Source organism: Oncorhynchus mykiss, chromosome 25 (assembly GCF_057628025.1).
Source record: "Oncorhynchus mykiss isolate SJ-2025 chromosome 25, ASM5762802v1, whole genome shotgun sequence".
NCBI classification, from domain to species: domain Eukaryota; kingdom Metazoa; phylum Chordata; class Actinopteri; order Salmoniformes; family Salmonidae; genus Oncorhynchus; species Oncorhynchus mykiss.
In genome coordinates this window covers 16124816-16137827 of record NC_143046.1, presented here as the reverse complement: position 1 = coordinate 16137827, position 13012 = coordinate 16124816, and the positions used below count along the sequence as shown (strand labels likewise).

Sequence of the window (13012 nt, the reverse complement as noted above, 5' to 3'; positions counted from 1 at the left end):
TCAGTTACAGAACCCCCACTCTATATGTCAGTTACAGAACCCACACTCTATATGTCAGTTACAGAACCCACACTCTATATGTCAGTTACAGAACCCACACTCTATATGTCAGTTACAGAACCCACGCTCTATATGTCAGTTACAGAACCCCCACTCTATATGTCAGTTACAGAACCCCCACTCTATATGTCAGTTACAGAACCCCCACTCTATATGTCAGTTACAGAACCCCCACTCTATCTGTCAGTTACAGAACCCCCACTCTATATGTCAGTTACAGAACCCACGCTCTATATGTCAGTTACAGAACCCACGCTCTATATGTCAGTAACAGAACCCACACTCTATATGTCAGTTACAGAACCCCCACTCTATATGTCAGTTACAGAACCCCCACTCTATATGTCAGTTACAGAACCCCCACTCTATCTGTCAGTTACAGAACCCCCACTCTATATGTCAGTTACAGAACCCCCACTCTATATGTCAGTTACAGAACCCCCACTCTATATGTCAGTTACAGAACCCCCACTCTATATGTCAATAACAGAACCCCCTCTATAGCCTCAGACGTATACACGGAGCAGTACATATCTATGAATCAAACAATTATCAGTTTATAGGTCCCTATCGAATGAACAATTTCACAAATGGATTCATTCATAGAACTCTGTAGCTGTATAGATTTCCTTTTTAGTGATTTAGCAGATGCTCTAATCCAAAGCGACTTATAGTAAGTAGTAAGTGCATACATTTTTATACCAGTCCCCCGTGGGAATCTAACCCACAACCCTGGCGAATCCACAACCAACTGAGCCACACGGAACCATCCCGTCTACACTACAATTTATATTTTCCTCTCTTCTCTTCTCCTCGCCTCACCTAAAATATCTTACCCTCTCCTCCCCAGTCCATCTCTTCTCAATCTCTCTCCTCCTTTCCTCCCCACTCCCTCTCCTCCCCACCCCTTCCCCTCTCCAATCCCTCTCCTCTCTGCCCCTCTTTTCTCCAATCCCTCTCCTCTTCTCCCCACTCCATCTCTTCTCCTTTCCTCCTCACTCCCTCTCCTCCCCACTATCTCTCCTCTTCTTTCCACTCTCTCTCCTCTCCTCCGCACTCTCTCTCCTCTCCTCCCCACCCCTTCTCCTCTCCAATCCCTCTCCTCTTCTCCCCACTCTCTCCCTTCTCCTTTCCTCCTCACTCCCTCTCCTCCCCACTATCTCTCCTCTTCTTTCCACTCTCTCCTCTCCTCCCCACTCTCTCTCCTCTTCTCCCCACTCCCACTCCTCTACAATCCCTCTCATCTCCTCCCCACTATCTCTCCTCTCCTCTCCTCCCCACTTCCTCTCCTCTCCTCCCCAGTCCCTCTCCTCTCCACCCCCTCTCCTCCTCTCCTCCCCACTATCTCTCCTCTCCACCCTCTCCTCTCCTCCCCACTCCCTCTCCTCTCCTCCCCACTACCTCTACTCTCCTCCCCACTCCCTCTACTCTCATCCCCAGTCCCTCTACTCTCCTCCCCAGTCTCTCTCCTCTCCATCCCAGTCCCTATCCTCTCCTCCGCTACCTAAGTTATTGGAGCTATTTGGCGTAGCAGCTAGCAGGGTTTTCTTGAACGCAGCCCCCAACGTGGCTGGGACCGCAGATTGTCTAAATCCCTGCTGTTTGTTGTTTTCAATCTTCCCTGTGACCTGCCCTGTTTGGAACTGCAAGGAATAACAGCGTAACCTACATTGCTAGCCATGACAAAGACCAAAGCCAGCGGGAGTACCATTGAGGACAGTGGTGTCTCTCTATCAGAGGTGAAGGATATTTTAAAAGAACAAAAAGAGACCTACAAGCAGTTGTTACAACTGCTTCAAGTGTTTTGTCCAAATACTTGTGGATTCTACTAATAAAAGAATGGACGCCCTGACCAGAGAGGGCCAGGACCTGAAGAACAGTTTGCAGTTCTCCCAGGGTCAGCTCGATGAGTTGAAACAGGAGAACGGCAAGAAGACAGCAATCTGCAAGTCTTTGAGAGAGGACATCAGTTCTGTGTGTGAATCCATGATAACAATGACAGATAAATCAGACTCGAGGGACAATCAAGACGGAACAACATGGTTGTGGACGGAATTGCAGAATCTGCACATGAGATCTGGACGGAGTCTGAGGAATTGAAGATGGACCACAGGACGTTTGAGGTGGAGCACGCCCACAGGACTGGGAAACTCAGCACCGGCCCAGGTGACAGGCCCAGGCCGATAGTGGTCAAGTTCCTGAGGTTCAAGGACAAGGTAGCTGTTCTGGAAAGAGCCAAGAACTTGAGAGGAGCGTATATCTTCCTCAATGAGGACTATCCTGAAGCTGTGCGCCAGAAGAGGAAAGAATTTATCCCAGCCATGAAAGCTGCCAGAGCGTGTGGGGACATTGCTTACATCCGCTATGACAGGCTCATTGTCCACCCTCCCACCCAGAAGCCTAGAAGGGATGAGAGAGCCAAGCTATAACCACGCAACACACACACACACCAATTGATTAATGGACTGCTGAATGTAGATTTATTTTATCTTGCTTTATTTGCTCTTTTCAGTGTTATGTCTATCTCTGTTAAGCTACCCAGGAAAGGGATGAAAATAGTCCATATTAATATATGTAGCCTTAGAAATAAGGTTCATAAAATCAATAACTCGCTAACATCAGATAACATTCATATATTATCATTCATATATTATCAATGAGACTCACTTAGATAATTAATTTGATGATACATCAGTTGCAATACAAGGATATACAATCTATAGAAGAGACATAAATGTTTATGGGGGAGGTGTTGCTGTATATATTCAGAGCCATATCCCGGTAATACTTAGAGAAGATATTATGTCGTGTTATTTAAGTGTTGTGGTTGCAAGTTCACTTGGCACATCTAAAGCCTTTTCTTTTGATGTGTTGCTATAGTCCACCAAGTGCTAACAGTCAGTATCCAAATAATATGTGTGAAATGCTTGATAGTGTATGTGATGTAAACAGAGAGGTCTACTTTCTTGAGGACCTGAATATTGACTAGTTTTCATCAAGCTGTCCGCTCAAGAGGAAGCTTCTCACTGTAACCAGTGCCTGTAATCTGGTTCAGGTTATTAATCAACCTACCAGGGTGTTTGCAAACACTACAGGAACAAGATCATCCACATGTACAATCACATTTGTACTAATACTGTAGAACGTTGTTCTAAAGCTCTATCCGTACCCATTGGATAAAGTGATCACAATATAGTGGCTATATCCAGGAAAGCTAAAGTTCCAACAGATGGGCCTAAAATAGTGTATAAGAGATCATACAAAATATTTAGCTGTGACTCTTATGTGGATGATGTTAAAGATATGTGTTGGTCTCATGTAATTAATGAGGAGCATCCAGACGCTGCACTTGATTAATTTATGAAATTGCTTCTTCTAATTATTGATAAACACCTGTTAAGAAACTGACTGTTAGAACTGTTAAGACTCCATGGATTGATGAGGAATTGAAAAGCTGTATGGTTGAAAGAGATGGGGCAAAAGGAGTGGCTAATAAGTCTGGCTGCACATCTGACTGGCTGACTTACTGCAAATTGAGAAATTATGTGACTAAACTCAACAAAAAGAATAATAAACTTTATTATAAAACCAAGATCAATGATATAAAGAATAATGGAAAAAACTTTGGAGTACTTTATATGAAATTATGGGCAGAAAGACAAATTCAACTCCATCTTTCATCAAATCAGATGGCTTATTCATCACAAAACCATTTGATGTTGCCAATTATTTTAATGATTACTTCATTGGCAAAGTGGGCAAACTTAGGCAGGAAATGCCATCAACGAACAGTGAGCAATTGTATTCATGCATAATAAAACAAATAATGAAAGAAAAGCATTGCAAGTTTGAGTTTTGTAAAGTTAGTGTGGGAGATGTGGAGAAAGTATTGTTATCGATCATGACAAACCTCCTGGCATTGACAAGTTAGATGGAAGCTACTGAGGATGGTAGCTGACTCTATAGCCACTCCTGTCGGAGTGGCTCTCAACAAGAGAAGGGCCCTCAACATGTACTGCACTGACACAAATGACTGATGATTGGTTGAAATAAATCGATAAGAAGAAGATTGTGGGAGCTGTACTGTTAGATTTCAGTGCAGCCTTTGATATTATTGACCATAACCTGGTGTTTAAAAATGTATGTGCTATGGCTTTTCAAAATCTGCCATAGTGTGGATTCAGAGCTATCTGTCGAATAGAACTCAAAGTTTTCTTTAATGGAAGCTTCTCTAATGTCAAACATGTCAAGTTTGGTGTACTGCAGGGCAGCTCTCTAGGCCCTCTACTCTTTTCTATTTTACCAATGACCTGCCACTGGCATTAAACAAAGCATGTGTGTCCATGTATACTGAAGATTCAACTATATACACATCAGCAACCACAGCTAATGAAGTCACTGAAACCCTTAACAAAGAGTTGCAGTCTGTTTTGGAATGGGTGGCTAGTAGTAAACTGGTCCTGAACATCTCTAAAACTAAGAGCGTTGTATTTGGTACAAATCATTCCTTAAGTGCTAGACCTCAGCTGAATCTGGTAATGAATGGTGTAGCTGTTGAACAAGTTGAGGAGACTAAATTACTTGGCGTTACCTTAGATTGTAAAGTGTCATGGTCAAAACATATAGATTCAATGGTTGTAAAGATGGGGAGAGTTCTGGTCATAATAAAGGGATGCTGTGCTTTTTTGGCACCACATTCCAAAAAGCAAGTTCTGCAGGCTCTAGTTTTGTCTAATCTTGATTATTGTTCAGTCGTGTGGTCCAGTGCTGCAAAGAAATACGTAGTTAAGCTGCAGCTGGCCCAGAACAGAACAGCACGTTTTGCTCTTAATTGTAAAACTGAGGGCTGATATAAATACTATGCTGCCAGACTCTCTTGGCTAAGAGTTGAGGAGAGACTGACTGCATCACTTCTTCTTTTTTGTAAAAAACATTGATGTGTTGAAAATCCCAAATCGTTTGCATCGTCAACTTGCACACAGCTCTGACAGTATTATATAGAGCCCATATTGCATGAAACTTCCTTCCATCTCCTTCCATCTCATATGTTAATCAAATGCCTACCAGGAACTATTTGCATTGTGTGCTCCCCAACCCCTCTTTTTACGCTGCTGCTACTCTCTGTTTATCATATATGCATAGTCACTTTAACCATATCTACATGTACATACTACCTCAATCAGCCTGACTAACCGGTGTCTGTATGTAGCCTTGCTACTTTTATAGCCTCGCTACTGTATATAGTCTGTCTTTTTACAGTTGTTTGTAGACCTTACATTTCACTACACCTGTTGAATTCGGTGCACGTGACAAATGAACTTTGATTTATTGTTCACATAAACAGCAAACCTGGTTTCAAAAAAGAGATAAATCAACACCTTGCGGCGCAACGCCTCTCCCCTATTTGACCCTGATAGTTTGTGTGTATGCATTGATATGTAGGCTACGCGTGCCTTTAAAAGAAACGTATGTAGTTATGTCCTTCAGCTGTTCTTGTCTATTGATGTTCTGTATTATGTAATTCTGTATTATGTTTCGTGTTCTGTGTGGACCCCAGGAATAGTAGCTGCTGCTTTTGCAACAGCTAATGGGGATCCTAATAAAATACCAAATACCAAATACTATCTCTGCTCTCCTCCCCAGTCCATCTCCTCTCCTGCCCAGTCCATCTCCTCTCCTGCCCAGTCCATCTCTTCTCCTGCCCAGTCCATCTCCTCTCCTCCCCAGTTCCTCTCCTCTCTCCCCACTATCTCTCCTCTCCTCCCCACTCCCTCTCCTCTTCTTCCCACTCCATCTCCTCTCTTCCCCAGTCCGTCTCCTCTCCCACCCGTCCATCTACTCTCCTCCCCACTCCCTCTCCTCTCCTTCCCACTCCCTCTCCCGTACCTCATCACTCCATCTCCTCTCCTCCACACTCCCTCTCCCCTACCTCCTCACTCCATCTCCTCTCCTCCACACTCCCTCTCCCCTACCTCCTCACTCCATCTCCTCCCCTCCACACTCCCTCTCCCCTACCTCCTCACTCCGTCTCCTTTCCTCCCCAGTCTGTCCATCCGTCTCCTCTCCTCTCCTCCACACTCCCTCTCCCCTACCTTCTCACTCCATCTCCTCTCCTCCCCAGTCCCTCTCCTCTCCTCACTCCCTCTCCTCCCCACCCCCTCTAATCTCCTCACCACTCCACCTCCTCTCCTCCCCAGTCATCTCCTCTCCTCCCCACTCACTCTCCTCTCCCGTCCTCTACCAACTTCTTCTCACCTCCCATTTCCTTCCTTATCCTCCCCTCCTCTTCAGTGCGATGACAGAGTGTTTAGGGTTGTCTGTCTGTCATAAATTACACGTTAACCTCATTAGCCACCCTCCCTCTATGTGTGTTTCGAGGGGAAGTGCATGGGTGCATCTGTGTGTGTGTGTGTGTGTGTGTGAGTGCATGCAACCGTGTGTTTCTGTACATTGAGTCCTCAGTGGTGTCGTGGCGTGATGCGATGACGATTATTTTATCAAATCAATTAACTATTTTTAATTATTATGATGCTTAAATTAATCATGCAACAATTAACTAATTAGCAATCTTGGGGCACCACGGAAAATGTTTGTTTAATGAGTTACCGTTTCCCGAACTCAAGAATATCAGAATATGTCGTTATCATATTAATCAACTATTAATTATTATTACCTCATATCAGTCTCATTCTGAATGTCTCATAATCCGTTAAATCTGCACGATCCCTAGTCTACATGATGACTCAGCGATACACAAATTGCCTTAATTATTTATTTACTAACTAACTAAATAATCACACGGGATTATATAAACACACACACGAGATAGATGATGCATTGATTATTAACATAATGGTTGGGTTAAATGTGGAAGACACATTTCTGTTAATGATGTTGTACAACTGACTAGGTATCCCCCTTTCCCTTTCCTAATGTAATGAAAAGTCTCTAGTGGACTAACCCGATATGACAGCTTGTTACACAGTGAAACGGGTGGGGAAATAACTATCATACATACAGTTGAATAACACGCTCATGATAAATATTGATATTTAGCACCCTAACAACCGCTCATTCGGATTTAGAAATGCAACATATATTTACTCTTGTATGTCTTTGTTGTCTCTCTGTTGAAATCGCCCGGTCCGTCTATGGGGAGTAATTCAACAGAAATTCTCTGGTTGTTTAAGTCTCTGGTTGTCTGTTTGACTGGATCCTTCAGACGTTCCAATTGTCATTTGATGGGATCTCCCTCCTTTGGTCAAAGTTCTAGACTACTTTACATTACAGCTGTAGACTGTGAATGTCTTCACCTTCACGCTGTTTAACCATTTCCACATGTAGCCACTGCTCCACGTTTTCTGGTCTAGTGGTTGATTATTCAGGGTACAGCTAAGACCACTTTCCACACCGGTAACAACCCAACATATTTTGGTCTGTTCTTAAATCGCAACCATTTCAACATGTAGTTTTAAACCATTTGTGACGTCCGGCTTACCGTCCATGCACTGGTCTAACGTATATTTCGTTAGGGGTCCTTTCATAAGCACTCTGGACAAAGGGGCGTTCCATCCTTTTGGCATTAATGTATGTGCTCATATGGGCATGGTTACTGACTGGGTAAAACTTTACATGAAAAACAATGATCTAATTTTGAAGGCTAAAATCACATTTTATCTTCTCACAAATAGTTTCATATCTAATCATATAAGTTTTAGAACATTTTAATGTAACTCTGACAAATACATTTTGAAAGCTCTTAAAGTTAAAATGTTTCTATTATAACGTCTTTAATGATATCACCAAACAATAAATAATGATTCAATGTCCAACCTTTTTATGTTAAAGTTTGGGGCAGAGGCTATCTCTACACACAAAGGATTTTTAGCTTCTCCATATTGCAGTGCAGAGAGAGAGGAAGTTTTCGACCGGTCGTTAAAGTCCTAGAACCGGCCCCACTCTACCCCCTCTCTTTGATCCTCACCTAGGAGGGAAAGTCATGACAGTGGTTATGTGCTTAATGCTTTAACGTGAGCTAATGTACAGCCTGCATATAATTAGGGCCATGTTTTTAATCAATGTGTTTCTCATCTGTGGTAAATTGTAATGACTATTTACAGGTTTTTACAATCACTTTGGCACTAATTTCGGAACCTTGATGTCATTTTTCAAAACTCTAGACACAACCAATGATCAAAATGCAAATTTTTCAAAACTCTTTTTCCAATTGCTTCGATACAATACATGTAAATCTAAGATCATTTGTTCATTGAACTAAAATCACCTTAACATCAAAGTATTACCATTTCAAAATGCAATTCACACATTACATCTGAGATGACTGTTGTCATGACGTTGGCCTCTTTGGGTACAGCAAGCCCCATCCCCCTCTCCCTGCCTCCCCCTTGCCTCCTTCAACTATGCTGCTATGGCCAGAGAGAGGTCGTAAATTCCTGAGAAGACCCTGCCACATGGCCACAGAGTATAAGAGGCAGAGTAGATTTTCATGGAGCACAAAATCATTTCTTCCACCTCACAGAACTTGAGGTACGAACAAACTTCATGTTCCGGAGAAAGTATAAAAGATCGATGAAGAATCCAGCTATGAACTGGTCCATTTGTCACAACTTCTGGAAGCTCATGGGAGATGGTGTGGCCACATTACCATAACGCTATTTATATAATAGCCTCAGATATGAGGTTTACATGTAATTGTTGTATAAGATGAATCAGTGAGTATTTTACTGTTTGTAAAATTGTGTAATGTGATTTTGGACTGTTTAATGAAGGAAAACTCAAAAAGGGGATTGGAGTTAACTAAATCAGAGGACCGCCCATGAGCCCAGTTAGGGTCAGGTGTCCTGGGACAGCCTTTTATGCCTTCCGAATTAAACCCCCACTCGGGTTTTCGATCAGCAGACCGAGCTTACCTCAATTACGAGATGGCTGAAGGTTGCAGACCATGTTTTTCTCCATTAGGAAGACAAAGGTTGTATACCGTTGCTGAATCTTTTTAACCATACCACGTGGTTAAACTCTTAGACTATCGATACCGACAGAATAAGAACAAGTCTTTGATATTAATTACTAGTCTGCATCTAGGAATTCGGTATTATTGAATGCGAAGAATGACAACCGCCGAAACATCAATTCTATAACGAAACGAATTAATGTCACTCTGAACAATCCACTCTAACCACAACCGAGAGAAAGAGGGAGAGAGACGGACAATTCTATAAAATAAACAAACTTTTCACCAGCGATCAAGACGACACACTGAGTGTAAATAAATATATTGATTGCAATTGTTCCCGAATGAGTGAGCGTTCATGTGCAAAGGATTAGCATTTCAATTGTTATAATTATCACTCTGTAGTGACTTCTTAGTCGACCCCCCACTTCCCTTTTGTCTAACAAGCCGTGATGCCGGTTTAGCCCACTAGGGCACATTCTCCTATCATTTCTTGTAACCACATTTACCTTGTTTGTTTGTTTGTTTATGCATTTCTGTGAATTATTTCATTAGAAATATATAAATGATTTAAGACAATTGATGTATGGATGACTCATAGTGAAGACTGGGTTCGTGCAGATAACCAACCATTTACAACGTTTGGAATGAGACTAACGTGAGGTAAAGTAAATCATTCATTAATTCGAAGACTAATTGATCAGATAAAATATCTGAAAAGTTATTTTGGGAAATGATAACTTTGTAATCTGAATATTTTTCCTTGGTGCCCCGACTTCCTAGTAATTACAGTTACATGATTTGTCAGTCTAATTGCGTAATACTAATTACAGAGAATCTTTGATAAAAACTATCAGTCTTCAGTTAATGATAGTAAAGACACGACACTGTCTATTCATTTCATTACAATGACCTAACTATCAATTGATACAACTGCTCAAAATGATAAGTAACTGTTGCATTACTCTTAATGCATAGTTTTATTGAAACTGACAAGCAATATTCCATGTTCAGATCATGAAAGTTTCAGGATAACGAGATGCATTGACACCAATTACCGTGGAATATGACTACATGACTACCAATTGGACTACATTATCTATGGCTGTAATATTTCATCATCATTCTTTATCAGACACTGTTTCTATGGTCCTATGTACCACTTTTCCAGACCATGTTTTCAGATTTCACATTACTGTACACTCACCGGCCACTTTATTAGACTACTGATATTACCTGGTGTTGGTCAGCGTGAGAAGCAGGACACAGTGCTCAGTTTGACTAGACTACTGATATTACCTGGTAATGGTCAGTGTGAGAAGCAGGACACAGTGCTCAGTTTGACTAGACTACTGATATTACCTGGTGTTGGTCAGCGTGAGAAGCAGGACACAGTGCTCAGTTTGACTAGACTACTGATATTACCTGGTGTTGGTCAGCGTGAGAAGCAGGGCACAGTGCTCAGTTTGACTAGACTACTGATATTACCTGGTGTTGGTCAGCGTGAGAAGCAGGACACAGTGCTCAGTTTGACTAGACTACTGATATTACCTGGTGTTGGTCAGTGTGAGAAGCAGGACACAGTGCTCAGTTTGACTAGACTACTGATATTACCTGGTGTTGGTCAGCGTGAGAAGCAGGACACAGTGCTCAGTTTGACTAGACTACTGATATTACCTGGTAATGGTCAGAATGCAACATGACTTGTAGATCAGTGACTTTCAACACAGTTACATGCTTCGTTTAACACTGAAGGAGAGGACACATCAGTTGTCACAAAAGGTGAGAGGTATTTTCAGGAGGTAGAAAGAACTTTACATGAGCAAAAAATAAATGTGAATTAGCAATTTGTAACGCTTGAATGGACCGGTGCATGCTACATTTGGATCGGTTCGGGGTCCGCGGAATAATGCAGTCATATCTTAAATATTTAAATTGGGGACTGACTCGTATTGGTTCATCTTTACAATCCCTACTATTTAACAAGCTGTTATGTCTATCTGTATGCATGGGATGACACTACAGGAATGACACACACACACACACACACACACACACACTAAAGTCATGTCTTCTCTGCTCTGCTCCAGATCGTTGAACAGGGGAAGAATGCTAAGAGTTACCACTACATCCTGGCCAACCTGGTAAGATCTCTATCTCTCTACTGTATCTATGTATCTCCATCTCTCTCTCCCTCTCTCTCTCTCTCTTTCTCTTGATCTCTATCTCTCATTCTATATATATATATAGAATATATATATATATATATATATCTCTACTGTATCTATATACCTCCATCTCTCTCTTTCTCTTTCTCTCCCTCTCTATTTATATATTATCTCAACATAATTCAATTGAAGGGCTTTCTTGGCATGGGAAACATATGTTAACATTGCCAAAGCAAGTAAAATAGATAATAAACAAAAGTTAAATAAACAATAAAAAATGTTTTACAATAAACATTGCACTCACAGAAGTTCCAAAATAATAAAGACATTTCAAATGTCATATTATTTCTATACACAGTGTTGCAATGATGTGGAAATAGTTAAAGTACAAAAGGGAAAATAAATAAACATAAATATGGGTTGTATTTACAATGGTGTTTGTTCTTCACTGGTTGCCCTTTTCTTGTGGCAACAGGTCTCAAATCTTGCTGCTGTGGGAAAATATGTCTCTAATATGGTCATACATTTGGCAGGAGGTTAGGAAGTGCAGCTCAGTTTCCACCTCATTTTGTGGGCAGTGTGCATATAGCCTGTCTTCTCTTGAGAGGCAGGTCTGCCTACGGCAGCCTTTCTCAATAGCAAGGCTATGCTCACTAAGTCTGTACATAGTCAAAGCTTTCCTTATTTTGGGTCAGTCACAGTGGTCATGTATTCTGCCACTGTGTACTCTCTGTTTAGGGCCAAATAGCATTCTAGTTGGCTCTGTTTTTTGTTAATTATTTCCAATGTGTCAAGTAATTATCTTTTTGTTTTCTCATGATTTGGTTGGGTCTAACTGTGTTGCTGTCCTGGGGATGTGTGGGGTGTGTTTGTGTTTGTGAACAGAGCCCCAGGACCAGCTTGCTTAGGGGATTCTTCTCCAGGTTCATCTCTGGCTTTGTTATGGAAGGTTTGGGAATCGCTTCCTTTTAGGTGGTTGTAGAATTTAACGGCTCTTTTCAGGTTTTTGATAATTAGCGGGTTTCAGCCTAATTCTGCTCTGCATGCATTATTTGGAGTTTTACGTTGTACACAGAGGATATTTTTACAGAATTCTGCATGCAGAGACACCATTTGGTATTTGTCTAATTTAGTGAATTCTTGGTTAGTGAGCGGACCCCAGACCTCACAACCATAAGGGCAATGTGTTCTATAACTGTTTCAAGTATTTTTAGCCAGATCCTAATTGGTATGTCAAATGTTCTATTCTTTCTGATGGCATTGAAGGCCCTTCTTGCCTTGTCTCAGATCGTTCACAGCTCTGTGGAAGTTACCTGTGGCCGAGGTATGTCTAGTTATTTGTGTGCGACTCTCTCTGTCTTTCTCTGTCTCTCTCTCTCTCTGTCTCTGTCTCTATTTCTAGCTCTGCTTTATCTCTCTGTCTTTCTCTCTCTGTCTCTCTGTCTCTGTCTCTGTTTATATTTCTAGCTCTGCTTTATCTCTCTGTCTTTCTCTGTCTCTCTCTCTGTGTCTCTGTCTCTGTTTCTAGCTCTGCTTTATCTCTCTGTGGATTCTACAGGTGTTGTTCTGTGTAATATGTGTGATATATCCCAATGTGTTGATAGTACAATAAGACTTACAACATGGTATCCACTCTGCCCCAAGTGGGTGGAAACGTAATGAATACATCCATTTTTAACAAGACAAGTACAAGTGTTCTGAATGGTTCTGTGAGGCCTTTCTCTGACATGTCATTAACATTCTATCCAAAGAAAAATATGTCGGAACCTAACACATTGATAATAAGAGCTCTGTTGACTGAGCCGTGCCACTT

General features: G+C 41.6%; 1 protein-coding gene across 3 annotated transcripts in view; it reads left to right on the top strand.

Annotated features, from left to right (window-relative positions):
- Positions 1 to 13012, top strand: part of LOC110504385 (glutamate receptor 1-like) — a 180806-nt gene that overhangs the window by 68459 nt on the left and 99335 nt on the right. For all 3 annotated transcript variants that reach the window (XM_090220231.1, XM_090220233.1, XM_090220232.1), the window contains exon 5: positions 11122 to 11175. In XM_090220231.1, the coding sequence (XP_090076357.1) occupies positions 11122 to 11175 (54 nt within the window). The remainder of the gene's footprint in view (positions 1 to 11121; positions 11176 to 13012) is intronic.